The sequence below is a fragment of the Piliocolobus tephrosceles genome, chromosome 1 (assembly GCF_002776525.5).
Source record: "Piliocolobus tephrosceles isolate RC106 chromosome 1, ASM277652v3, whole genome shotgun sequence".
Lineage (NCBI taxonomy): Eukaryota > Metazoa > Chordata > Mammalia > Primates > Cercopithecidae > Piliocolobus > Piliocolobus tephrosceles.
In genome coordinates, this window is record NC_045434.1 from 202,588,682 (window position 1) to 202,616,499 (window position 27,818).

Genomic DNA, 27,818 nt, shown 5'->3' on the forward strand with positions numbered 1-27,818 from the left:
AAGAAGAAGAAGAAGAAGAAGAAGAAGAAGAAGAAGAAGAAGAAGAAGAAGAAGAAGAAGAAGAAGAGGAAGAAAGAAGAAGGAGAAGAAAGAAGAAGGAGAAGAAAGAAGAAGAAGAAACTCCATATACCTCCTACTTCATCAGCCCACCTTAGCTCCGTCCTCCTCCCTTCCATCCTGATCAGTGGCCTTTACCTTTGAGGCCTTTTCAGTTTGGTAACAACTACAAGGGAGCTCCCGCTGCCCAATCCCTCTGTACATATGCTTATAGAGATCATGTTACTTATGTTTGGAGGCTCACATTTGTGCCTGAAGCCCAATTCACATGACAGTAAAGGATCTGTTATGTACAGGGCAATCTGTCCATTAAGGATGTATAAAGATCTAGCTAGAGAGGCACTGCGATCTGGTCTGTATGTTTCACTAGCTCTCTTAAAAGGGGATGACCTCCCTGATGGTTCTCCTGCCAGCCAAGGGATCAGCAAATGCAACAGTCAAGGAGAATGCCTTTCCCCAAGTTTTGAGGCTCCCTTAGCTCTCATGTCCCCAGAACTGTTCACGGCAGCCAAGGTGGAAGACAGCAATGGGATCTTCTCCACTGAGGATGAAGCCCAGAGCCATAGACTGACTGACCACCTGGGGACAGCTTCCAGAATCCAAAGAGGCAGTTGGAGCAGAGAAGACATGGAGCTGGTCCTCAGCTGGAATGCAGGGGCTCCCCCGATGAACCCCTAATGTGGATGAGTCCCTGAACTGCTCCTTTTGTGGGCTGGGATTGAAGGCAATGTGGGACAGTGGCCAGAGCCCAGGGTTCAGGGTTTAAAGCTAGGATCTGAGATTGAATCCTACTTCTGCGTTGATGTGCTGTGTGACTTTGGACGGTCTCCTAACCTTTCTGTACCTCAATTTCTTGGTAGATAAATGAAGGTTCTCCATGATTCCTTCCAGCTCAAATCCATGACAGCCTATAGTGTTGCCTTCATAACCTTGTGGCATCCCGCTCCTGTGTGGATGCTGGGACTCTGAGCTGGGATGTGCCAATGAGAAGGGCCTGCCCACAGCCACCTCCTGCAGAACTTACCAGCAAAACACTGCCCTGCCTCCCACCTGACTCTCATGGGAGACGGGAGAGGTCTGGACTGGGTTCTCTTCTCTGTCATCCAGAATATCACGACTGAAGGAAAATGGAATTAGAGTGAAGCCTTCAATTTCCCCCACATACCCATTCAAAATTGGATCTGGGAAATGGCTTTGATTTTAAATATTTCATGAGCAAATTCGGCATTTAAGTCCCTCCCTGTGTGGCATTGTCAAATATAGACACCGAGTCTAAATCAAACTTTTCTAAAGCACTGGTGCATTCAGGGTAATCTCATAAAATTAAATTTTATTTTGAAAACATTCAACACTAGAGCTTTTTAAATATAGACCTTATTTATCATGCAGTTATTTTGGGGTATGTCGGAATAAAGAAGCCATAGGTACTTTCTTGGAAGGACATTCCTTTGTTTTGGAATACATCCTTTCTTCTTGCAGTCTTGGTATCAGAACAAACATCCTTTCTTTTATGAATTGATAGACGGGTTGGTTTTTTAAATGTCCTTACTTTGTAAAAAGTAAACCCCATAGCTGACACCTGTTTAAAAAAAATTCCTGCTGTGTGAAATCCTAGAATCTTAGCATTCCCCATATCAGTATCAAGGTGGGCTTTAGAAGTCTCATTTTACATTACAAGGAACAAGACAGTTTCTTTCTCAAATAGACTGAAAGTCAGAGAGGTTCAGTAATGGGTCCAAGACCACACAGCTGAAGAAACCAGCACTGGGATCTCAATGCCACCCTCTCTGGCCTGGAAGCTGAAGCTGGCATAATCACCAGTTATCTTTCCCCCACCCCATCGAGGAAGAATGAGACCAACACTGGAGAGGACCCCAAGGTTTAAGGAAATAAGCCCAAGAGAAAGCCTGAAGCTCATCCCAGAAAACCCTGCATTTACTAATCTTCCTTTCTGTCTCTGAGATAACGTAGATAACTTTGGGTTTATTACCCCAGCGGTAGAGAAGGAGGCACCAGCGATCCCCCACAGCAGAGGAAAATGTCTATGTGGTTTTTATTAGCCTTGAGAATGAATTTTATTTAATATCCATACACCAGATTTAGAGAGTCAATTTGGCTCTTCCTGTGTAAAAATTCTCTGGAGGGTGGCGGTGGTGATAATCTGATCGCAGAAGCTGAGAAGCAAGTGCATCTCAGGAAAGTGTTCCAACTGGAGCCAGGACGCTGTCTTCAGAGAAGAAAAGAGACGTGGCCAACCCTGAGTTGGGGGAGAGCTCTTGGCACCAGAGGGGCTGCCCTCAGAAGTAGAGGCCTAGGGACCCTGGGACCCTACCAAGTCCTATGACCAGAGTCACTCTCCTGGGACTTGCTAGAGGGTACAGTGTGGCCCTGGGGGTCCTCCAAGCTTCGAGAAAGACTGAGGTCTGTGACTTAGGAGCCTCTCTCAGGAACCCAGCCAAGTCAGAACTCTGTGTTGTAGAAAAACAGAGCAAAAGTCTTGGTTTGGGAGGAGCTCGCTGGGGAGGCCTAGGAGCAGAGGATGTTGGGAAAGTATTGGTACTGCGGGTTGTAGCTCCGTAGGTTTCTCTTGAGGCAGTAGACGAGCTTCCGGTCACAGGCACAGAGCTGCACATGGCAGAAGGGCCCAGGCTCTGCAACAGGACACCAAGAGCAGAATGAGGGCGGGAAGAGCATGCGCCAGTCTCAGCAGAGACCCCATGGACTTCCTGCTCCAAGGAGCTTTCAGCCTGATGAAAGAGGCATGGCTCCTAAATCAGGGGAATAGAGAATCTGATGGAAGGGGCGCCGCTGCTGCTCAGGGTGAGGTTTCAGTCCAGGAGACAGTTCCTGCCCTCAGGGAGTTCCCAGTCTGATAGAGGAAGCACCTTCCTTCCTCTGGGGGACTCCCAGTCTGATGATGGAGGCAGCTGCTGCTCTGGAGGAACTCTCATTCTCACAGAGCAGAACCATCCCCAGACTTAGCCTTGAACTCAGAGGCCTTGAGCCTGAATCATGCTGTGTACACTGGCAGGCCTTCAAGCTTCTGTTTCCTGATGTCTAAAATGGAGGAGACTACACCTACTCTACAGGTATATTTGGGGGGAATCAAGGAAAAGGAAGCATGTCAAGCATTTGCACCCGGTGGATGCTAAGATGTTTCAGCCCTACCCTGGGGGACTGATACAGCTGCAGTAATCCTGCTCCTCTCATCCCAGTTCTGTACCCAACCCCTCCTCCCTCAACAAGATACAGGCTGGCTGTCCTCTAGGGCAGTTGAACTTAAAGTCAGGTGCTCTTCCAATGGCCTGAATGGGAAGCCCCAGCCTTACCGCAGGTGACCAGGCCCCACGCGAATCTGTATTTGTAGGACTGTGTCCGAATGTTGCAGCCCTTCTCCTCCAGCCGCCCATAGCAGTGGTCATGCACCCAACAGCACCTGTCCATGCAAGAGACTTAGATCCCGAGTGGGAGGGATGCCCTCCTGACCCCCGTCCCTAATAGGAGCAAAAATTCAACCATGTCACTTTAGCAGAGGCCACCTTGGTGGACGCAATATGGCAGAGAGGATCTTGTAGTGTGACTGAGTAATTTCCTGTTCCTCATTTCGAGCCAGCAGGTCATGGACCCTCGTTTTCCTCCTGGTCTCACTATTAGACTACATTTCCCAGCCTCCCTTGCAGGTATGTGTGGCCACATGACTTGGTCCCAGCCAGGGGAGGTAGGTGGAATTAATGCACTCCACCTCCAGACCTGCCCAGACAAACCTCCCACACTTTACTCCACTGTCCCTCTGCCTCCGTCCTTTGGCTGGATGGAGATGACCCAGTATTCTGAGGATTCTGAAGCCATAGGTGATGGCAGAACTACAAGATGGGAGGAGCCAACGTGTGATTCATACTGAACTGTTATGTGAGCCAGAAATAAACTTCTCATATCACAGGTCCCGCATCTGTGGATCAACCAATATGGATGGAAAATGTAAGCAGGCCTATTTTCTTGTGTCTGTACTAAACATGTACATACTTTTTTCTTGTCATTATTCCCAAACAATATGACAACAACTTCCATAGCATTTACATTGTATCAGCTATGACAAGTAGTCTAGAAATGATTTAAAGTATATGATCACAGCCGGGTGCGGTGGCTCACGCCTATAATCTCAGCAGTTTGGGAGGCCAAGGCACGCAGACTACTAAAGTCCAGGAGTTTGAGACCAGCCTGGGCAACATGGTGAAACCCTGTCTCTATTTAAAAATATACAAAAAGTCAGCCAGGCATGTTGGCACGTGCCTGTAGTCCAAGCTACTCAGGAGGCTGAGGTGGGAGAATCACCTGAGCACAGAAGGTTGAGGATGCAGTGAGCTGAGATCGCACCATTGCCCTCCAGCCTGGGTAACCAGTGAGACCCTGTCTCAAAGAAAAAACAAAAAAAAAGCTTGGGGGGATACAATCACATAGGTTATATGCAAATACTATGCCATTTTATATCAGGGACTAGAGCATCTGCAGATTTTGGTATCCACGGGGATCCTGGAACCAGTCCACGGGATGACTGTATGTTAGGTGTAGCACACTGCATATAAAAGGTTTTCTTGGCTTACAGAAAAACTGAGATCTTACAGAGGAAACACCCTAGTTCCTCCTATTACTAACATCTTATATTAGTATGATACCCTTGTTAGAATTAGTGAACCAATATTGATACATTATTAATGAAAATTATTCACTAAATAATAGTACATCATTATCTTACTAATTGTAATAACAAACAAACAAAAAAAAGCCGTAATCAGAGTTCCCTAGTTTTTACCTAATGTCGTTTTTCTGTCCCAGGATCCCACCAGGGATGCCATGTTACATTTCATTGTTTTGTCCTTTTTTATTTTTATTTTTTGAGATGGAGTTTTGCTCTCATTGCCCAGGCGGGAGTGCAATGGTGCGATCTCAGCTCCCCACTGCAACCTCTGCCTCCCAGGTTCAAGCAATTCTCTTGCCTCAGCCTTCTGAGTAGCTGGGATTACAGGCATGCGCCACCACGCCCAGAAAATTTTGTACTTTTAGTAGAGATGGGGTTTTTCCATGTTGGTCAGGCTGGTCTCGAACTTCTGACCTCAGGTGATCAGGTGATCCACCCCCCTCGGCCTCCCAAAGTGCTGGCATTACAGGCGTGAGCCACCGCGCCTGGCCCATTGTCTTGTCTCTTTAGGCCCCTCTTGGCGGCGGCAGTTCCTCACGCTTTCCTTGTTTTTGACTGTTTTGAGGGGTACTGGTTAGATATTTTATAAGATGTCCACTATTGGGATTTGTCTGATATTCTTTTTTCTCGTAAGACTGGAGTTTGGGGTCATTTTGTTGCTAAATTGTTCCAGTGTTGGCCACTGGGGGCTCTTTCAGTCAACACAGGTGCCCCTTGTCACATCCCCATCAATGTGGGCTTTCGTTTTGTTTGAGTTTGTTTAAGCACTTCCTTACTTTTTGGCACTAAAAGAAGTTCCAGGTTCATCTTGTATATTTTCTGCCTTGGTCCTAGAATTGGCCATTTCTTCAAGGAACCCTGGCTTTATATATATATATGAATATGTATATATATATATAATTTATATTATAGATATAATTTATATTATATATAATTTGTGTGTGTGTATGTGTGTGTGTATGTGTATATATATGTGTGTGTGTATATATATGTGTGTGTATATATATATATATGACTTGGAAGGGACCTTCTATTGAAGAATGACATTAGAAACTAGATCTAGGCATTAAGTGTGCTTGTTGCTACTGGGGTGTCATTTCTTTTAGACCCTCTCCACTGATAGCAAAAGAATGTTTCTATTTGCCCATGTGTATAAAAAAAAGTATATGATCACACAGGTTATATGCACATACTGTGCCATTTTATATCAGGGACTAGAGCATCTGCAGATTTTGATATTCACAGGGGTCCTGGAATCAGTCCGAGGGATGACTGTATGTTAGGTGTAGCATATTGCACATAAAAAGTATTCTTGGTTTACAGAAAAACTGAGAAGATCTAACAGAGGAAACACCATTCTCTCCTATTACTTACATCTTATATTAGTATGATACTAATATATCCACAATATCTATGCATACTACCTATGCATACTTCCACATGTAAACATCTGCATCTACAATAAGCTAAACAGGAGTCCATACTGATGCCTCCAACTCTAGTCCTTTTGCACATAGATCATTCTGGCTTCCTGCCCTGGCTTATCCCACTCCAACAGTGAGAAACTTGGCCCCAACCATCTGTCCTTCATTTGCTTAATCATCCCTTTCCTTTATATATGTCTAGCAGTATCGGAATTGTTAACCCAGCTGGGTAGGCTTTCCAAGGAACAAAATCTCCCATTTCACACGTTCTTCTAGAACTTTAGCACTTCCCGATCAAGAGGTGGACTCTAGATCCCCTCCCTCTTAAAGCCTTTGTGACTGTCTTGACCAAGAGGACAGTGTAAGTGACATAGTGGGATTTCTGAGGCTGACTATAAAACAGCATACTCTTTGGTCTTGCAGTTTGGGGACACTCACTCTTGCAACCCAAGAGTCACCATGCTGGGATGGATCCTGAGCATCCTTGGAGAGGCCTAAGTGACAGGAATTGAGGTCTCTGACCTGCTCCTAGGCCAGGAGATGCTGACCACTTGCCAGCCATAGAAGTGAGCCATCTGGAAGGTGGATTGTCCAGCCCCAGTTGTCCAAGCTGAAGCTGAGACAAGCCACCCCACAAGCCCTATCCAAATGGCAGATTCATAAGCAAAGTAAATGACCAGTGCTGTATAAGCTACTACATTGAGGACCACTTGTTACGCTACAGTCGAGCAACTGACACCTTAGGCCACTGAGATCTTGGGATTTCCGGCTAACTTCTTTCAGACTCAGTTTTCTTATTTGTAAAATGGTACTTTAATACTCATCTTCCAGAACTGATATGTATTTGAACAAGAAAACATGGGTGCAGAACCTGGAGCCCAAAGGGCAGTTATAGCAATCAGCTCACCAATCGGTACCATCCTTGGGGGTTCCTCGGCCGCCCCAGCCGCAGTAACAGCCGTAGAAGCCATAGTTTGTCAGGGCATTCTTCCCTGTCACCTTCTCGATCATCGATTTTAGGTCCAGCAAGCCTCCTTGCACAGCAGGCACACCTGGAAGATAGCCCATGTCCCCAGGTGACACCCAGGCAGCCCAGCCCTGCTTTAGGCCCACTGCCCAACATCTCCTACCTTTTCTCCCACCCAGGGCTTGGAGGGACCTGTGTGTCTCTTTTTTATTCTCTCAATTAGTGGGAAGGGAGGTGCAAGCAGTATGGAGAATTGGTTCAGAGTTTGGAATTGAAAAATGAGCAGACCTGGGTTCAAATCCTGGCTCTGCCACTAATTCAAAGTATGGTATTGAATGGAGTCAGAGCCTCAGTTTAATCATCTGGAAAATGGCGACCCAAAATTAGCAGCTGCATCTTGGAGTTATCATGAGGGTTAAAATAAGATTAAGTATGTAAATTTTGAGCACGGTAGCAGACACAAAGTAAGTGACCATGACATATAAGGTGTGATTCATAATGTATCTGCTTGAAGCAGGCAAACAGGAGTTTCCTGTCTCTCTTGGCAATACATCCTCTTCCCCACCACTCCCTCCCCTCACACCCTTTAGAACATAAGGCAGAGAATCCAAAAGCAGGATAGGACTCTTAAAAATCACTGAAGCCAGTTCCCTCATCTTACAAACGGGAAACTGAGGCATGGAGGGAAAAGGTGCCTTGTCCAGGGTTTCACAGCGAGCCCAAGGCTCTCTCCTGCACCAGGCCTCCAGCTCCTCCTGGGATCTCCAGGAATCTCCAGGGATCTGGCAAGACATCAAAGAGCAGGACAGCCTGTGAGGGGGTTGTTGTATATACGATCACGGGGCTGCAGGATGGGACTAAAGCCATCTGTACAGTCACTTCCCAGCTGGACAAGCCTGAGCTGAGAATGACCCGGGAATCATAGGCTGGGATATTTAGATAAGAGTTTTGATTTTTATTTGGATTGATTTGGGGATTTTAAAAATCTTATTTTATTTGCATACAAGGAAAAAATCTGCCTCGTACATTTGCCAGCCACATAACTTCCATGTCCAAAACCTTTACACAGCTGAGGTACAATATCTCCTAGGACCCTGCCACAGCCTTATGCCTTAGGCATGGACTGCATTAGCCCATGCCAGATGAGGAAGCAGAGGCTCGGAGGCATGAAGGTGCCTGCGGACGTCTATGAAGTCAGTGCAGAGCCAAGATTCAAACCCAAGTCTCTACAACCTCAATGGCTGGTGTCCTTTTCACTACCCTGTTACTCCCATGGAGTAGAAGTTCATTCGGAGGTCATGGGGCCAGCACTTACTACAAGCCAGGAACCAAGCCAGTGGGAGGAAGCCCTTCATCTCTAGGGTTCTGGAAAAGAAAACACATCCCACGACAGGTCTATCAGGCAATGCTCCCCGTGGCCCATTCAGATCCCACCCCGGCTCCCCACCAGGCCCCGCCTATTCCACTCCCCATCATGGTGGGCAATAAACGAGGTGAGTCCAGCCAGAAAAGACGAGGCACAAAAACTATAGGTCCACTGAGGGCCCTGGAGGCAGAGGGGATAATGGAAGCATTTGCAGGTACACTGTCCCTGCTACCAGTGCACTCTTAGCCACACACACCCCAGACATACTCACCCTGTTGGCAACATGGCTAAAAGGGACCAGAGAATGGGCAGGATTCTTAAATGGAGATTTGGTGGCATACGTGGAGAAGCAGGACTTGATATAACCTAGACATGGCCTTTGATGAAAGATGCAAGACGGAAGAAACCAATTCCTGGACAGACAGCACTTGACGCCCACAGCAGGAGGGCAGGAGGAAAGCCGATGATTCTATGTCTCATACTCCTTTTAGCTCATGGTGCTGTAGTTGCCTGTTTTCAAGGATGTTTACCCTGATGGTTCTTTGCAGGCAGAGGCTGGGCGGATGCACCCCTCTATTCTAACACTGAGAGTAGTGCCTGGCCCAGAGTAGGTGCTCAGCAGTGAAGCCTGGGCACCCACAATGTGCCAGTGGCTTTCAGGGCCTGGTTATGGCTCTTATGGGCCCCAAGTGCTTTTGCCTTTGTAGCTATCTTTCTGCTGTATCTTTATATTTATCTCTATATTCACACGATTATTTTTGACAACTATGTTGGTATAAAGAAAAACATAATCCAAGCTGGATTTATTATATGTTCATTATTATTATGTTCATTTCTTTCCTCTTGATTTAAAAGAATTTATAAAATTAAGACGCTCTCCTAGGACCCAGGCACTATGTCTCCCTAAAGAATAAGTCAACCTGGGGGGCTCATGAGAGTGCTGCAGGGTAGGTATCACTGTCTTCATTTTGCCCCTGGGAAAACAGAGGCTCAGAAAGCTCCGGGACCTTGCCAGAGGTCACACAGCCATTAAGCAGTGGAGGCCGGATTTGAGCCCCGTCCTTCTGTGCCCCTCACTGCACCACACAGCCTCCCTTCCCAGAAGCATGAATCCTTTGAGGGGTCTGTGCTTGTTCCTTCTCGTGCTCTACCTCTCAGGCCAGAGCCCTTGGCTTCACTCCTTAGAATCTGTCTTTGGTAAAAACAGCCATTGCCAGCCTAGAGTCCAGGAAATTCCATGTGTCTCAGGCCAGCACCTGATTCTAATTTGGCTTCTCGGAGGTTCCTTACCGGCAGCTGCCTGATTCCCTTCCTCCCAGGATCCAAAGTCCTTGTTTGTCCACAGCTGGGCAGGCCCGGGGCTCTCCCCTTCAGTGCTCTGTTGTCTCAAGTCTCTGAGTTGAATGGTCGCTTGTGCCAGAGCTCTGCCTGAACCCCTGGCACCTCCCAAGACCTGGCCTCCAAATATGCCTCAGACTCCTTGGGGCTCCTGCCATTGTCCAGTAGCAACTCTGAGTTCCAAGAACATTCCTGAGGGTTCTGTCCACAGCTGGCCTCCATGACAACCCTTGTCTGGCAGCAACTCTGAATCCCAAGAACATTCCTGAGGGTTCTGTCCACCCATAGCCTCTGCTCCAAGGGCTCCAAACAGCCAAAGAAATGGCCCTAGACACCATCATTCCACACCAATCTTTCTCTGCCGCTCCCTGGAGCCTGCAGCACAAGGACACCAACTGCCACTCGCTGGGCATTTCTGGTGTGCCAAACACTATGCACTATCTCTCTCAACCCATCAATGACCTTGGCAGGCCTGGTGTCTGTCCTTTTAAACAGCCACTTGTTGAATGAGTAACAGTTGTTGATTTTACAGATAAGGAAATTGAGGCTCAGGCAGATTAAGTGACCAGGACTGTCAATCTATTTCCTTGACTGACTCTACTCCACTGCCTCTGAGCATCCCTGGGCACTAAACATGCTTTCGATTTTCTGTATTTTAGGACGCTTTGACATCTTGGAGGCCAGAGACAGCCTGCTCCTGACAGGGCTAGTTAATTCCTAGACACCTCACATGGCTCCTCTGTGAGCATGCCTTTCACGTGCAGACCGACTGTGACAGTAGGTAGCTGGTCAGACAGGAGCAGGACAGGAATGTCAGGCAACCATCAGGTGATGGGCAGGCAGTTGTTAACCGTCTCTCTAAAATAATAACTGGTCACAGCCAGCACCAGGGAAAGGCAGTCTCCCAATAAACAGGAACAGCTGAAGCTGGTGGTCAGCAGCTTCCAGTCAGATCTCAGGAGTTGGGTGAGTGGGCTCACACATGCGCATGAAGTGGCAAAATGGCAGAGTTTAACTGGTATATGACCTGCTAGGGATGTTCGGCTGGTAAGGGAAGAACGCCTCAAGGGAGCACGCGTACAACTCCAGTAAACACACTGCGCATGCTCCCTCCCAAGTGCTAGCAGGTCGGCGGATAAGGAAAACAAGACCTGGAAGTATGCCAATGTATAAAACCCCAAGTCAAAGGTCAAACAGAACCCCTGAATCTCTCAAGTCGCCTGGTTGGCCCCCCTTCCAAGTATACTTTACTTCCCTTCATCCCTGCTCTAAAGCTTTTTAATAAGCTTTCACTTCTGCTGTGAAACTTGCCTCAGTCTCTCCTTCTGCCTTATGCCCCTCAGTCAAATTCTTTCTTTTGTCTCACTCTGTCACCCAGGCTGGAGTACAGTGGCACCATCTCAGCTCACTGCAACTTCCGCCTCCCGGGTTCAAGCGATTCTCCTGCCTCAGCCTCCCAAGTAGCTGGGATTACAGGCACCTGCCACCATGCCCAGCTAATTTTTTGTATTTTTAATAGAGACAGGGTTTCACCATGTTTGTCAGGATGGTCTCGATCTCCTGACCTCGTGATCCACCCACCTCGGCCTCCCAAAGTGCTGGGATTATAGGCATGAGAATTCTTTCTCCTGAGGAGGCAAGAACTGAGGATGCTGAGGCCTGTATGGATACATCCCACTGCTGACACAGCCAGTCCCTTGGCACACCCAGGCTACCTTTCCCTTACCCTCACACTCTAAGCCAAGGTTTCTCCTGCCCTAAATCACCCCAGGGCCAGACACTGGACAACTAGAGAAGCCTGGAGTTCTGCTGACCTGATTCAAACTGGCCAGTCCTAAACTGTGTCTCCTGCCCTACCAGCCTTTCCCAAAGATCACAGCAAAGGCCCTGGGCGATGCTTCCCTCGGCTCCTCCTGACCTGCCAACCTGGCACTTCCTGCGTGTCCCTGGGTGGGGATCACGCCCTCTTCTGGGAGCTGTAAATAACAAGCTATCTTTTAAATGGCAATCATTTCTTGATCTGTTGGCCTCCCCATACCTGGAGAAAACCAACCTCCCAGGTGCATTTGAGAACACCCTGGAAAGAGTAAAAAAGCAGTTTCATGGTGGTGGTGGCAGAGGCGTGGAGTGGCTGCCCTGAAGAGTGGACAGCCACTCCACTCAGTCGAGCCCAAAATGGGCCCCAGGAGGAGGATGTGGGCACAGCTATTTTAATCAAACCACCACAGAGAGGAAGTGCATAGCCGCGAGAGAATTTCGGAGGAGGGCAGCGGTTGCAGTAATGAGAGGGGAGAGAATAGAGATGGACAGCCCAAAGGAAGATGTGGAGGCCGGGACATGGCCAGGTCGCCAAGGGACAGGTCCCCCAAGTCCACATGCAGCAGCTCCAAGACCTCCCAGTTCATGTCTCCTGGCTGGAAAGAATGCACAGTGCAGAGCCTCACAGCACAGACCCCTCCTGCTGTCTGTGAGGGAGGTGATGGGGGTTCACCCCTCTCCAGGCCCTGCTCCCCTGACCAAGGGGGACAGGTGTTTCCTCTCATAGCCCCTCTCTCGGCCCTGCTCTCTGCACCTCCCTCAGGCAAAGCAGCCCCAAAGATGAGATTCCTCACCAGTGAGACCTTTTCTCCGTCCTCAGGCCCGCAGAAGAGGCCGAGGCTCAGCCCGCCTGGTTTTAAGGACCTCTCTGTCACCTCCCACACTCCTGCATGGGTCAGCTCCAAGATTCCTGGTAACTCGCATAGGAAGCTCTACTTCCCCTCACCCTGGCACGACCCCTGGGGAATTTTTTCCACTGTGTATTCAGAAGTTGTTTCTTTTGGTTGTTTTTTTTTTTTTTTGAGACGAAGTCTCGCTCTTTCGCCCAGACTAGAGGGCAGTAGCCCTATCTCAGCTCACTGCAGCCTCTGCCTCCCTGGTTCAAACAATTGTTCTGCCTCAATCTCCTAAGTATCTAGGATTACAGGCGCACGCCACTACGCCTGGTTAATTTCTGTATTTTTAGTAGAGACGGGGTTTTACCATGTTGGTCAGGCTGGTCTCGAACTCCTGACCTCAAGTGATCCACCCACCTCAGCCTCCCGAAGTGCTGGGATTACCACCACAGAAGCAGCTGGTTTCTGAAGCAGGTCACAGTGCCCAGGTGGCTATCAGGAGAGTTAGTGATCAGTCGGGCTTGGGCCACCCACGATCCAGGGCTCTTCCCCTCCAAGAACAGGAACCCTGGAATCCCCCTCCAGGGCACGGCCTCCCTCCCACCCACCACACTGGGTCTTTGCCAAGTCCCCCAGCCCTGGGCTCCTGCTCAGATTTCATCCTGTCTCGCTCAGCCTCAACCCAGGGATGGCCAGGGAAGACAGGCAGCCCCGCTCCCGGACTTGAAGCTTTGTCCTCGTCCTCCCGGACTTGAAGCTTTGTCCCCGTCCTCTTCCTGTTGTTCCTAACTTGCCAACCCCCAACTTTTTCTGCCCCATTCCTGAGCTGGGGTGACTCAGGAGATGCCTGTAGAAACACCACAGAACGTTGCCTGCCATGTCCAGGTGGTAGCCCTTTTTTGGCACCTGATTCCGTGCCAACTTCCTACAGGTCTTCCCTCAGGGAAGGGGAAAGTGCCAGGCTTGCAGTTGGAGAGATGCAAGCTGGAGTCCCAGCTCAGCCACTTAGTATCTGTGTGAGCCTGGGCGAGTCACTACATTTCTCTATTCTTCATGTAAAACATGAGAATTATGAGCCCCTCCCGCCGCAGAGGCTCCTGGTGAGGAATGTACCATGTAAAACAAGGCACAGGTGGGTCAGGCACAACGGCTCACCCTGGGAGGCTCAGGTGGGAGGATGGCCCAAGCCCAGGAGGTCAAGGTTGCTGTGAACTATGATCACACCACCGCACTCTAGCCTGAGCAACACAGCAAACCCCTGTCTCTATTAATGAATAAATGAATACATAAAAATAAAAATAAGGTATATAAACTAATGTCAGTTGGGGAAGTGTGTGGTCCAGTGGGTAACACTACAGGTTCTGTATCAGCTCCAAGTCCTGGGTTCAAATCCTGGCTTCCTCACCACTAGCCACATCGCCTCAGGACGGACTGAAGCTCACCTGCCTCGAAGAGCTGTTGTTAGGATTAAATGAATTTATACATGTATAACTTAGAGCCATAGCAAGTGCAGAGTAATGCTAATAAACCAATGACAGCTCACCTTCTAGAGTGTTTTCACAAGACATAGGTAGCTACTAGTATTCTCCATTTTCTACTTCTGTTAATTCCGCACCTCACCCCACCACCCCACACACACTTTTTTGAGAAGACTTGGATTTTTTCTTTTTTTTTTTTTTTTTTTTTTGAGACAGGGTCTGTCTCTATCCCCTAGGCTGGAGGGCAAAGGCACAATCATAGCTCACTGCAGCCTCCACCTCCTGGGCTAAAGCCATCCTTCCTCCTGCCTCTGCCTCTCGAGTAGCTGAGACTACAGTGGGCACCACCATGCCTGGCTAATTCCTTTGTTTTTTTTTTTTGAGATGGAGTCTCACTCTGTCGCCCAGGCTGGAGTCTAGTGGCCGGATCTCAGCTCACCGCAAGCTCTGCCTCCTGGGTTCACACCATTCTCTTGCCTCACCCTCCCGAATAGCTCGGACTACAGGGGCCCACCACCATGCCTGGCTAATTTTTTGTATTTTTAGTAGAGACGGGGTTTCACCATGTTAGCCAGGATGGTCTCGATCTCCTGACCTCGTGATCTGCCCACCTCGACCTCCCAAAGTGCTGGGATTACAGGCGTGAGCCACCGCGCCCAGTCTCTTTGTGCATTTTTAATAGAGTTAGGGTCCCACCATGTTGCCCAGGCCAGTCTCGAATTCCTGGGGTCAAGTGATCCTCTCACCCGTGCCTCCCAGAGTGCTGGGATGACAGGCATGAGCCACTGTACCCCACCAAAGACTTGGATTTTTGGCTCCTGCCTCTCCTTGCTGTTCTCTTCTTTTTCTCTCCCTCTCTCTTGTCATGGTAGCATCAGAGAGAAGTCCTTCCTTAAGGCCCCCATGAATCCTTCTCTTCCTAGGACTAACAACTGGGCTCCCAGAAGAACCCTGTGAATTCAACTCAATACCAAAAATATTCATGAAGTATCTACTGTGTGCCAGGCACTGGGATCCCACAGTGAATGAGACAGAACTTGTGTTTTCACAGAGCTGCCCTTGTGGCTCGTGGGAAACAGATAGCGAAGACAGAAGTAAACATAGATGGTGTCTGGCGGTGATCAGAGCCATGGGGAAGCATCCTCTCCCCGTCCTGTATTTTCATTTCTCCTTCTCAACCAGTGTCCTCCCCCACCTACGAACACACACCTGCCCCGCCATTCTCAACCAAACAAAACCAAGCCACAAAAAGGAAAAAAATAACCCCTTGCCTCTGGTGAAAATTCTACTTCTTTTTTTCTCTAAAAGCCAAATTTCTAAACAGAGAAGCCTGCCCTTCATCATCCCCCACTCTGAACCCTTCGCTGCCTGGCATCTGCTGCATCCTTGAGCTTGCTCTCAGGGACCCCCAAAGCCTGGCATAGCCCAAGCTTGGGGGTCACCCCCTCGGTCCCTCAGGGCACTCATCTCGAAGTCTACCTCCTCCTTCTCAAAACTCTCTGTCCCTCTGGGCTTCACAAGGCTGCACTGTGCCAGCTGACCTCCTGTGGCTAATCCCCCCCTCCCATCTCTGTTGGCCCCCCAAATGCAGGTGTGTTTGTGGGACTTGACCTTTGGAGTTGCACTTCTCTGTCTCAGCCACTCTCTGGCTGAGCTCATCTGAGTTCAGGGATTTAGCTCTTATGTCTATGCAGGCATCCAGGGGTGTCCCAGACAGAGCAGTTTGGCCCTAGCTTTGACTCAGCAAACAATTCTTAATGAAGGAATGACTGAATACAGGAACCAGGAGAAAGCACAATGTCAGATCCAAGATCCAACATTGGAGAGACGTGTATTCAAATCTGCGTCTCAGCTGTGACCACCTGTGTCCACCTGAACCAGCTTTTTCACCTCTTTGGGTCTCAGTTTTATCTGAGTAAAATAGGATAATCATAGAACCAGCCTCGCTTAGTAACGCTGATAATTCAATGAGATAAGTCAGGCAGAGGGGCCCGGGACAGTGCCTGGCACCCTGTAGGTGCTCAATAAGTCGTAACTACCATAAATATTATTGTGATTATGTCTTTCCAGTAAACTGAGAACTCCATGACGGTAGGCTGTGTGTCTGCTTCACCTCTGTAACCCAGCACTTGGCACATAGTAGGTGCTCAGTAAGAGTTTGCTGAGTGAATGCATGACTCCTCTGGCTCCAGCTCCATTCTAACCCCATTGCCCAGTCCACACGTTAAATATGATTACACAGAAATAGATAGACAGATCAATAGGTAGATCGATAGATAGGTAGATGATAGATAGATAGATAGATAGATAGATAGATAGATAGATAGATAGATAGAGTCTGATATTCTATCCCAATAACCCTTGGGAACCTCAGAACTAAACTCACTGTCCCCTCAAAACTCAGTCCTTCCCAGTTCCCCTTTCTTGGTAATGGATCCAACCATTCACACTTCAGTGATTAAAGATGCCCCAGCCACTTCCACCTCCAATTGAATGGAAGCTTCTTGAGGGCAAAATTCTCCTCTGATCCATTTCTGATCCCAGCACCTAGAACAATGTCTGATCCCCAAGAAGTATTTGTAGAACAAATTAAACATCACATAAACACACTTGTTCTCTGTTATTTGCTGGGTCTATCACGTGCAGGTTCGCCCCAGGGCTAAAGCCCTGCCAAGGGTAGCCAAGAAAAACCTGGACACTCCCTCACCCTGAGAACCCTAGCTGCTGAGATATCCCTGGCCTTGTCAAATGGTTTACCGGCACATGGAACAGGATTACCCAGGGCTCACTGGCAGAAAGCCTACATCAAGTCCTCCTCCTCCAGGAAGTCTTCCATGATCCCTCCTTCCACAGGGAGCTTACCTGTCTCTGGAATGTTATAGAACTCATCCGATATGCTGTCCACTCTGGCATTTCCTTTTGGAGGGGATTACAAGGCTGATGGCTCAGAAAGGAATGAGGGAAGAACTCTGTCTTTAATGAACATTTGCTATGCCACAAGTGCAAGGCAAGTTCAGCATTCATGGTATTCCTTAATTCTCACAAAATCTCCTGGGGCATTATGATCCCAGTGTGTGAGCAAGGAAACAGAGGATTAGATGTTATGTAGCTCGTCCAAGGTCACACAGCTAGTAAAAGGAGGACCCAGAATCATACACCTGAGCCATCTGTCTGTCAAATCTATGTTCTTTACAAAAAAGGGTTGAGACGCAATAAGGATATAATGATTGGGATTTTCACAAGAGCTCTAACCAGAGTGTCACGTGGTTTCCTCGTAAACCAGGCAGAAAGGTGAGAGCTGAGGTACAGTTGGTTAAGTGGGTTCAGTGTTCCAATAATTGCTGATGAGTAGAACTGGATTTTTGGTTTTAAACTTTCGGGCCAGGGCTCCACACAGCCCTAGGAAATGCTTTGCTTGGTCTACACGGTGCTTTAAAAAGACAAAATGGAATTAGCTGCCAATGTATAAATGCTAAGAGATCTTAGACAGAAATCCACATTTCTAGGCCAGGCACAGTGGCTCACGCCTGTAATCCCAGCACTTTGGGAGGCTGAGGCAGGCCTGAATTGAGGTCAGGAGTTCGAAACCAGCCTGGCCAAAGTGGTGAAACCCCGTCTCTACTAAAAAGTACAAAAATTAGCTGGGTGTGGTGGCAAGTACCTGTAATCCCAGCTACTTGGGAGGCTGAGGCAGGAGAATCGCTTGAACTTGGGAGACGGAGGTTGCAGTGAGCCGAGATGGCGCCACTGCACACCAGCCTAGGGGAGAGAGTGGGTCTCAAAAAAAAAAAAAAAAAGAGAGAGAGAAAGAAACCCACATTTCTACATTTCCATATTTTCATTTCCAGTTTCTCTTTAAAAGATCTAGCAATCCTTGGTCTGGACCCCTACATGGCAACAACTGGCCATTGCCGAGAAGTAGCTGCCCCAATATATAGGGTATGTGTTTCACTGTGCTCTAGTCCTCAACTACTCCTTACAGTCTTAGTTCCAGTCTGCCTCACAATTGCTCTCTGCTGGAGGAATCTCTGGTCAGCCCTCATAAACCAATACAAGCTGCACACCATGGACTGAGGCTGAATGCATGGTGCCCGTGCCCTGGAACCACCACTTATTAGCTGTGTGACCTTTGGCAAGTGTCTTAACTGCTCTGTGCCTTAGTTCACCATCATGAATAATAGGGTAAATAATTTTGCCTGTCTCATCTCTATGTTCTAAGTTGATACACAGGAGGTATTTAGGCACATAGCAAGGACTCAATAAATGTTGGGGTTTTTTTTTTTCATTTTGTTTTGTTTTGTTTTTTGAGACGCCCATGCTGGAGTGCAGTGGCACCATCTTGGCTCACTGCAAACTCCACCTCCTGGGTTCATGCCATTCTCCTGTCTCAGCCTCCCAAGTAGCTGGGACTACAGGTGCCTGCCACCACACCCGGCTAATTTTGTGTGTGTGTGTGTGTGTATTCTTAGTAGAGACGGGGTTTCACCGTGTTAGCCAGGATGGTCTCAATCTCCTGACCTCGTGATCCACCCGTCTCGGCCTCCCATAGTGCTGGAATTACAGGCGTGAGCCACTGCGCCCGGCCAAATGTTGGTTATTTTTAATGGGATGGTGGGACATGCCCCCAAGTGACTGCTCGGAAACTTTCTTCAAGCGTTTAGTAGGAATTCAGGAATGGTGGGAAGGACTGGCCAAAGCGATGGAGCCGCGTAGGTCACAAAGGCCCTTGAGTGTCAGGCTAAGGAGGTTGGATCTTGATCTTGTCCTGATCTTGATCAAGAGCAAGGTAACCTGAGTTCAGTAAGAGGAGAGTGAACAGGCCCTGTCCAAAGACCCCCAAAGCTGAAATGCACAAGGAGAGGGTGGGTAACACAGTTCAGCAATCACATGCGTGACCCCCAAACCCAGTACCTGTCACATCACAGAAGCAGTGGTCGTCTTTGGCGGTGATGGCAGGAGTGTGGAGCCCAGAACAAGGGCTCCTAGCAGCCCACACCCAGAGGGATGTGCCTGGTCCTGGCCCTGCATGTGAGCAGGCTTAGGAGGTGTCTGGATCACAGGGGACAGAAGAGAGGGAATTGGGGCTGACTTGGGTTTGGAAGGTGGCTGGGGGTACCCAGTCTGCCTCCAAATCTCTGAAGGGCTGTGGGGAGTAGGAGGAATCAGAAACTGTCCCATGTGGCTCCAGATTGCGGAACAAACACCCACCAGGCACGGATGCACTAAGCAGTCAGATTTTGGCTCAATGCAAGAACGTTTTTCTAACAGCTCATGTGTCCTGGGAATTGAATGAGCTGTCTTGGGAGTGGTGAGTTTCCTCTCCCCGGAAGGCACTTTTTATTTGCCACTTTTTAGGAAAAGAAATGTCACATGGGAGGTGGGCACTGAGTGGGTGGGGTATGCCCCCGCTCGACTTCTCAGGAAAAGGAACTTAATCTTTAAGTGTTGGAAACACCCAAAATGCAAACGAGATCTGTCAAAGCTCATGAAGTCAGCTTTGTCAGTTACGAAGCCTCGGTTCTATCCTGTAAAATATGTTTTTAAAATTACATTTTGTCAAAGTTCAAAAACAAAGAAAATTCATGAGCCCTTCAGTTGCTCCATAACATGGAGACAGCTGTCAACTGTTCTGTGCTCCCTGCCCTGTAGGGCCCCTCCCTGCAACATTTTCTGCAGGCCGGAGTCACGTGCAGATATGTTGCGAGAGCGGTGACCAGTATGAGAGAAGTGGATGGGCTCCAGGATGCCCGCGGGGTCTGACATTTTGTGCTCTCGAATTGACTTATTCTTGAACTCTCTGAGCTTTTCCAGCAACAGCTTTTGCATTTCCTGCTCCCCCTGCCTAGAACACTTAGTCCTTGATTCTTTATCCTCCAGGTCTCGCCTTAAATGCCACCTTCTCCAGGAGGCCTCCCCTGACTACCTACCCAAGGTCACCCTGTTTTTCCCCTTCATGGCACCGACCATCATCTTTAACTCTCTTTAACTTACTTGTTTATGGCTCATGTACCTTATGCCTTCCCCTAGAATATAGGTATCTGAGAGCAGGAAACATGTTCATCTTGTTCTTTATGATATTATCACCAGGTAGCAGAGGGCCTAATATATATATGTGTGTGTGTGTGTGTGTGTGTGTGTATATGTATATACATAAAATATTTATATTTATATATATAAATTTTTATTTTATATAAATAATTATATAAAAATGTGTGTGTGTGTGTGTGTGTGTATATATATATATATATATATATATATTTTTTTTTTTTTTTTTAGATGGAGTCTCCCTGTGTCACCCAGGGAGTGCAGTGGTGTGATCTTGGCTCACTGCAACCTCCGCCTCCCGGGTTCAAGTGATTCTGCTGCCTCAGCCTCCTGAGTAGCTGGGATTACCACGCTGGGCTAATATTTGTATTTTTCATAGAGACAGGGTTTCACCATGTTGGCCACGCTAGTCTCGAACTCCCGACCTCAAGTGATCCGCCCACCTCGGCCTCCCAAAATGCTGGGATTACAGGCATGAGCCACCACACCCGACCCCTAATGCATATCTGGTGGCTGATAATTATTTGTGGAATAAAAGAATGATGGGATGGATGAACCAATTAAATCTGGAAGTAGAAGCAGCCCCATGTGGGTTTCAGCCAGGCCGTAAATTGGCAGCTTCCGGTAAAGATACACATAGCTAGTTCTATCTGGGTGTCAGCCTAGGATGCACATGCAGCTTATACGTATGTTACAGCTGTTGGTTAATAACAGGCTCAATTTCAACTTTCACCATAACTTTGGCTAAGAAGGCAATCCACACACCAACTTCATAGCCAATACATGTTTTATCTTTGAAAAATGTAATCCATTAAACTGTTCACTCTTAAGACATCTACCATGAACTAACCTTCCTTTCTGTCTTCGTTTCTGTTGTTTTCCCTCCACCTAAAATGCTCTCCACTCTCTTTTTCTAACTGGTTAAAGCCTACTTGTTTTTCCACATGGTAATGTCCCTTCTTTTTCTGAGGAGGGAGAAATCCGAGGAGAAGCTGTCACTCTGCCTGGCAAGATCACAGATGGTGCCCAAGGTTCCAGGCTCACGAGCTTGAATCATCTGCAATTCAAGGCCACTCCACCTGTCTCAATCCCAATCCAACCCAGCAAATGTTTCTTGAGCAATTTTGTGGGCAGAGGTCCCGTTAGGCACTACGAGGACCAAATGCAAAGTGAAATCCACCAGTGCAAGCACTGAAGAGTTTCTAACCTAGTTTCTGTCTGTTAGGAAAGGGGACGTGGGAACAGGCCTTCAGAATGTCCGTCATGTCTAGAATAACATTGGAATTCCTTCCCTGGGCCTAAGAGGAGGTGCCTCCTCTTTTGAGACACCTTCCCTGATACCTCCCCAGCAGAGTTCATGGCTTCCTCCTTTTTTCCTGGGTCAATCTTCCTAATCTCTGTAACAGCACATAGCGCATCCGCCCAAGTCAGAGGCACCTGTCTCCCCTCACAGAACATGGCCCCGCACCTACTCCAGCCCTGCCTTATACCACCCCTAAAGCATTCCTGGGAAGAAGCCAGATGTGAAGGCTTTTAGTTCCTTAAACCACTAATTTCAATCTCTCTCTTTCTCTTTCTCTCTCTTTCTCCCTCCCCCTCTTCCCTTTTCATCTGTTTTTCCCTACCTTTCTTCTTTTACTCAACTCCTACTCATCTTTGTAAACTTAACATACTTATCATTCGATAACCATCTAGCAAGCGCCTATTATGTGCCAGGTGCTGTTCTAGACCCTGGGGATACAGCAAAGAGCAACACAGCTGAGAACCCTGCCCTCATGGCAGAGCTTGCATTCTGGAGGGAGAAGACAGAAATAGACAAGCGAATAAGTAAAATGTACAGCTTGTTAGGTGGTGATCGATGCAATGGAGAAAAATAAAGCAGGGAACAGGGTAGAGTGCTGAGTGTGTGTGTTTGGAGATGGGGACAGGGACTGTTGATGGTGGGAGTGGTCACTTTATTTATTTATTTATTTAGACAGTCTTGCTCTGTCTCCCAGGCCGGAGTGCAGTGGCGTGATCTCAGCTCACTGCAACCTCTGCCTCCCAGGTTCAAGCAATTCTCCTGCCTCAGCCTCCTGAGTAGGTGGGACTACAGCCGTGCACCATCATGCCCAGCTAAGTTTTGCATTTTTAGTAGAGACGGGGTTTCACCATGTTGGCCAGGTTGGTCTCGAACTCCTGGCCTCAAGTGATCCACCCACCTTGGCCTCCCAAAGTGCTGGGATTACAGGCATGAGACACTGCACTGGCTTGGAGTGGCCACTTTAAACAGGGTGACCAAGAAAGGTCTTGCTGGGGAGGTGACACTTGAGTAAAGCCATGAAGGAGGTGAAGGAGCAAGTCATGGGGACATCCTAGGGGAAGAAAGCTCCAGGCAGAGGGGAGAGCAAATACAAAGGTCCCAGTGTAGGAGCGCACCTGTGAGCTGGGAAACATGGAAGCTGGGTCTACCTTTGCCAAAATGTCTTGTGAATCCATCGCTCTGCCCTGAACTGGATCAACCCCCGTTCTGAGCTCTCCCAGTACCATGTGCTCTCTCTCTTCACAGCACCAATCATATTGTGTTGCAATGTCTCTCCCACCAGGCTACGAGCCACCTATGGACAGGGGCAGTGTCTTTTATTAATACTTTGACATCTCCAGTGCTCAGCATAGGGCATGATACATATTTATTGATGAAATCAATCAACGAATGAACAAACTAGACTGTGAATCCTTGAGAGTGTCTCATTTATCTCTCCCTGGCAGCATCTGGCACTCTCTGTGTCCTAGGAAATGGCACAGATTGTGTCCTAGGAAAAAAATGTTTGTTGAATGGCTAATAAAAATAGCTGATGCCTTATTGAGCCCAGATACCACACTAAGTTCTTTATGGGGCTTCTCTCATTTTATCCCTAAGGTGGCCCTATGAGGTAGATATTACTACCATATGCGCTTTGCGGATTAGGACACTGAGGCTTGAAAAAAAGAAATGGCTCGAACCTGTACTGAGCTGGTCAGTGACAAAGCTCAGAGTTGTCCTGATCCGTTTGACTCCCAAGGCCACGTATACTTAGCCCAAAGCTAAACCGCCTTCAGAGAGGGGAGCGAGAGAGAGACAGAGAGACTGAGGAAGGGAGGAGGAAGAGCTCCCTATAAGGGCATCTCACCCATCTCGGTTTCTTTCTGTGTGTACCGAAGTGTCTGGCACACAGTGGATTCTCTCAACAGTTAAGGGATGTTAAATAGATGGTGGCGAGTTCTCTCCCTAAAGGGGAATATTTGCCTGTGGTTTAGGTTAAAAAGAAATCCAAGCAAGGCCTCAGATTAACGTAAACACAAGCCCTAACTCAGCCTATTCATAGCTCTCCCTGCTTTTGCCCGTAATTTTAGGTATGACCTTCCAGTAACCTCCATCTTCCCTTGAGGTGTGGCCTGGCTTCCTTAAGAGCCAGCTCTCCAGGCCTGGCAATGACAGGTGAAGACCCAGCAGCCCTAGAGAAACTCCTTCAACAGAGGCTGTGCCTGCCCACCTCCCCCTGGGCCTCCTCTTGGGCTCTCCACACACCCCCTTCTCCAGTCTCTCCCTCCCAGCTGGCGTCCCTCCACAACCCCCAATTTGTGCAGCCCCCATCAGTAACTAACCTCTTTGGCCTGGCCTCAAATCCTGCTCTAGAGGTCTGCCCCCATGAGCAACCTCCTTGGGCAGACCCTGGAGCCCCAGGTCTCGCTGGCTCCCCGTCTCCAGTTGGAACATTGGGATCCACAGACCACGGATCCAGGGAGAATCAATTCTTGGGCTCCAGAATCTTAAAGCTGTGGGTGGGAGTGACCGATGATGAGGACAAACTCGGAGGAGGGGAGGAAAAACTTCTGCCTGGACCCAGCCGGGTAGAACCCTACTCAGCCCCCCACTGCCTCTGCAGAGGCAGGAAGTCCTGCACAATCAGGGCCTGTGACTGGCTGTCCTGCCAAAGGGGCTGGGCAGTCACCCAGAGAATTCCAATGACGGTGGATTTGAGTCTTGAAATATCCAGGTCATGGCTTTAGCCACTTCAAAAGCCTTTGCTAATCCCCTCAGCCAGAAGTAACCCCTACTTCAGTCCTGGGCTCAGAACCTTCTTAAGGCTCTGACAATCTGCTAAGTATCTTGACTATCTGAGTCCCTGGGAGCTCATCAGTCTTGGCGGGGACAAGAACACGAACACAATACTGTTTCTAGTATACAGTAAATCTATCTAATATGCAAATTTCCCCTATTGTCCCAATAATGGTTTTTATATCCAATATGTTGACTTTTTTCCGATCCAGAATCCAAACAAAAATCAGACATTGCATCTAATTATTGTGGCTTTTTGGAGTCCTTTAATCTAGAAAGTTCTTTAATCTGGTTTGCTTGTTTATTTATTTATTTATTTATTTATTTATTTATTTATTTGAGCTGAGGTCTCACTCTGTCACCCAGGCAGGAGTGCAGTGGTGCAATCTCAGCTCACTGCAGCCTCGGCTTCCTGGGCTTAAGCGATCCTCCCAGTAGCTGGGACCACAGGCACATGCCACCATGCCTGACTAATGTTTTGAATTTTTTGTAGAAACGGGGTTTCACCATGTTGCCCAGTCTGGTCTCAAACTCCTGAGTTCAAGTGATCCATCTGCCTCAGCCTTCCAAAGTGCTGGGATTACAGGGGTGAGCCACCATGCCCAGACTTAATCTGGTCTGTTTTTTAAAATGACATTGAGGCTCTTGAATCCAATACTCACCAATTTGGATTTGCCTATTGCTTCCTCATGATTATCAGGTTAAACGTTTTTTGTAAGAATACTACATAGGCCAGATGAGGGCCGTGCACATTTTCAACTTTACTAGTCATTCCCCAAATACTCTCTTCAATGGATGTGCCAGTTTACACTCCTAGTGGCACCATAGCCAGCACTCGATAATATCACATCTGTCGGTTCTTCTCTATCTGATGAGTATAAAATTGTGTATCATTGTTTTCACTTGCTTCCCCTGGCTGCTGGTGCAACTGAGCATTTTTACATACACCTTATGGCCACTTGGATTTCTTCTTCAACGAATGGTCTGTTGGTATCTGTGCCAATTCTGGGCCTCTTTGTCCTAACTTCCATCCGGGTCCTTCCTGGCTCTGCTCTGTTGGAGAAGGAGGTAGGGTGAGTGGGTTCCCTCAGGCTTCTGTATCAGCAGCTTCCAGGAGGCAGGACATTGGAGAACAAGACAAGTGTTTGCTATATATGTTGCAAATCTATGCTGTAAGTATGCCAGTTATCTTTTATTTATGGCATTTTTATAACATAAAAACTTTTGGCTGGGCTTGGTGGCTCACTCCTGTAATCCCAGCGCTTTGGAAGGCTGAAGTAGGCGGATCAGCTGAGATTGGGAGTTCGAGACCAGCCTGACCAACATGGAGAAACCCCATCTCTACTAAAAATATAAAATTAGCCGAATGTGGTGGCACATGCCTGTAATCCCAGCTACTCCGGAGGCTGAGGCAGGAGAATTACTTGAACCCAGGAAGCGGAGGTTACGGTGAGCAGGGATCGTGCCATTGCACTCCAGCTTGGGCAACAGAGTGAGACTCCATCTCAAAAACAAAAACAAAAAAAAAAAACCACTTTTAACCTTCATGTCATACAAGTTATCAATCTGTGACGTTTAGTACCTTGTTTGCAAAGTCCTGCATGACTCTCTGATTGTGAGGTTGACAATATTTTTCTGAATATCTTTCTTCTACTGGTTCTAAATTTGGGGGTTTTACACTTAGGGCTTTAATCCTTTAATCCATTTGGAGTTTATTTTCATGTGCAGTATGAGGCTGAAATTTAGTTTTATTTACTCATAAGGAAAGTCAATGATTCCAACACCTTTTCTTGAACAGACCAATTTTTCCCCTCTGACTTTATTTTATTTTTATGTATTTATTTGTTAATTTTTTTTTTTTTGAGATGGAGCCTCACTCTTGTCACCTAGGCTGGAGTGTAATGGCACGATCTTGGTTCACTGCAACCTCCACCTCCCGGTTTCAAGCGATTCTCCTGCCTTAGCCTCCGGAGTAGCTGGGATTACAGGTGCCTGCCACCACGCCCTGCTAATTTTTGCATTTTTAGAAAAGATGAGGTTTCATCATGTTGACCAGGCTGGTCACGAACTCCTTACCTCAGCGATCCACCCATCTCGGCCTCCCAAAGTGCTGGGATTACAGGTGTGAGCCACCACACCTGGTTTTTTTGTTTTTGTTTTTGAAACAGAGTCTCGCTCTGTGGCCCAGGCTGGAGTGCAATGGTGCAATCTCAGCTCACTGCAACCTCCACTTCCCAGGTTCAAGGAATTCTCCTGCATCAGCCTCCCAAGTAGCTGGGACTACAAGTGTACATCACAACACCCAGCTACTTTTTTGTATTTTTGTAAAGATGGGGTTTCACCATGTTGCCCAGACTGGTCTCGAACTCCTGAGCTTAGGCAATCTGCCCACCTCGGCCTCCCAAAGTGCTGGAATTACAGGCGTGAGCCACCACACCTGGCCTAATTACTATAATTTTTTTTAAGTCTTCATATATACTAAGGAAAATCCCTCTTCTCTCTTCTTTAGACATGTTTTGATTATTCTTTTTTTCCAAGAGATAGGGTCTTGCTGGATGGGATGGCTCACATCTGTAATCTCAATATTTCAGTACTTTGGGAGACTGAGGTGGGATCACTTGAGACCAGGATTTTGAGATTAGCCTGGGCAACACAGGGAGACTCCGTCTCTACCCAAAATTCAAAAATTACTTGGGCATGGTGGTGCGCACATGTAGTCCCAGCTACTTGGGAGGCTAAGGTGGGAGGATCACTTGAGCCTCACAGGTAGAGGCTGCAGTGAGCCATGATCATGCTAGTGCACTCCAGCCTGGGTGAAAGAGTGTGACCCTGTCTCAAAAAAAAAAAAAAAAAAAAAAAAAGACAAGGTCTCACTCCGTCACTCAGGCTGGAATGCAGTGGTGTGATAATGGCTCACTACTGTCTCGAACTACTGGGCTCAAAAGATCCTTGCACCCAAGCCTCCCAAGTAGCTGGGACTACAGGCATGTGCCACCACAGCTGACTAATTTTTTTTTTTTTTTTTAGAGATGAGGTCTTGCTATGTTGCTCTGGCTGCTCTGGAACTCCTGGCCTCAAGCAGTCCTCCTGCCTCTGCCTCCCAAAGTGCTGGAATTATAGGCATGAGCTACCATGCCTTGCCAAGAGCAATTAAATCAAAAGAAAAGAAAAGAAAAGACCAATATCTTACACATGCACACAAAACAAAAAGCTTCTCTGGTACATAAAAAAACTTATAACTAAAGTAATAGTCAGACCAACAGGAATGATTCAATAGAAAGTTCATAGGAGGCAGTCATGTGCTATAAAATGGTTTAACAATCACCTCTTGTAAGGAAGAGGGAAATCCCTAGTTTGTAGAGTCTGCCAATTTCTTCAGTGTAAATGCTCCCAATATGGCCTATTCCAAGTTACCAACATGATACCACTAAATGTGGAGCTGGGAAAGTAAATATTAAGTTGGGCTTTATTAAAATATGAAACTTCTGCTTTGTGAACAATACAAAAGTTACAGACTAAGAGAAATGCTTCCAAAACACATATATGATAAAGGACTTGTATCCAAAATATACAGTGAACCCCTAAAACTCAAAACTAAGAAAACGAATAACTCAATTAAAAAATGAGCGAAAGATCTGAACGCTTTGCCAAAGAAGACGTACAGAGGACAGGTAAGCATATGAAAAAGCACTCAACATCATGTGTCATTAGAAAT

The 27,818-nt window shown here is 47.6% G+C and overlaps 1 protein-coding gene across 3 annotated transcripts in view; it reads right to left on the reverse strand.

The window, feature by feature from the left end:
• Positions 1-2,091: 2,091 nt before the first annotated feature.
• PLA2G5 (phospholipase A2 group V) overlaps positions 2,092-27,818 on the reverse strand; it is a 32,271-nt gene continuing 6,544 nt past the window's right edge. Inside the window, exons 3-7 of one of the 3 annotated variants that reach the window (XM_023219325.1) lie at positions 25,052-25,210; positions 8,460-8,509; positions 7,085-7,229; positions 3,387-3,493; positions 2,092-2,708 (exon numbers count right to left, since the gene is read on the reverse strand). In XM_023219325.1, coding sequence (XP_023075093.1) covers positions 2,584-2,708; positions 3,387-3,493; positions 7,085-7,229; positions 8,460-8,509; positions 25,052-25,134 — 510 coding nt within the window. In that variant the 5' untranslated portion in view covers positions 25,135-25,210 and the 3' untranslated portion in view covers positions 2,092-2,583. Of the gene's footprint in view, positions 2,709-3,386; positions 3,494-7,084; positions 7,230-8,459; positions 8,510-12,460; positions 12,482-23,649; positions 23,921-25,051; positions 25,211-27,818 lie in introns of those variants that run through there. The other 2 variants (XM_023219327.2, XM_023219326.1) reach the window with 2 other exon arrangements.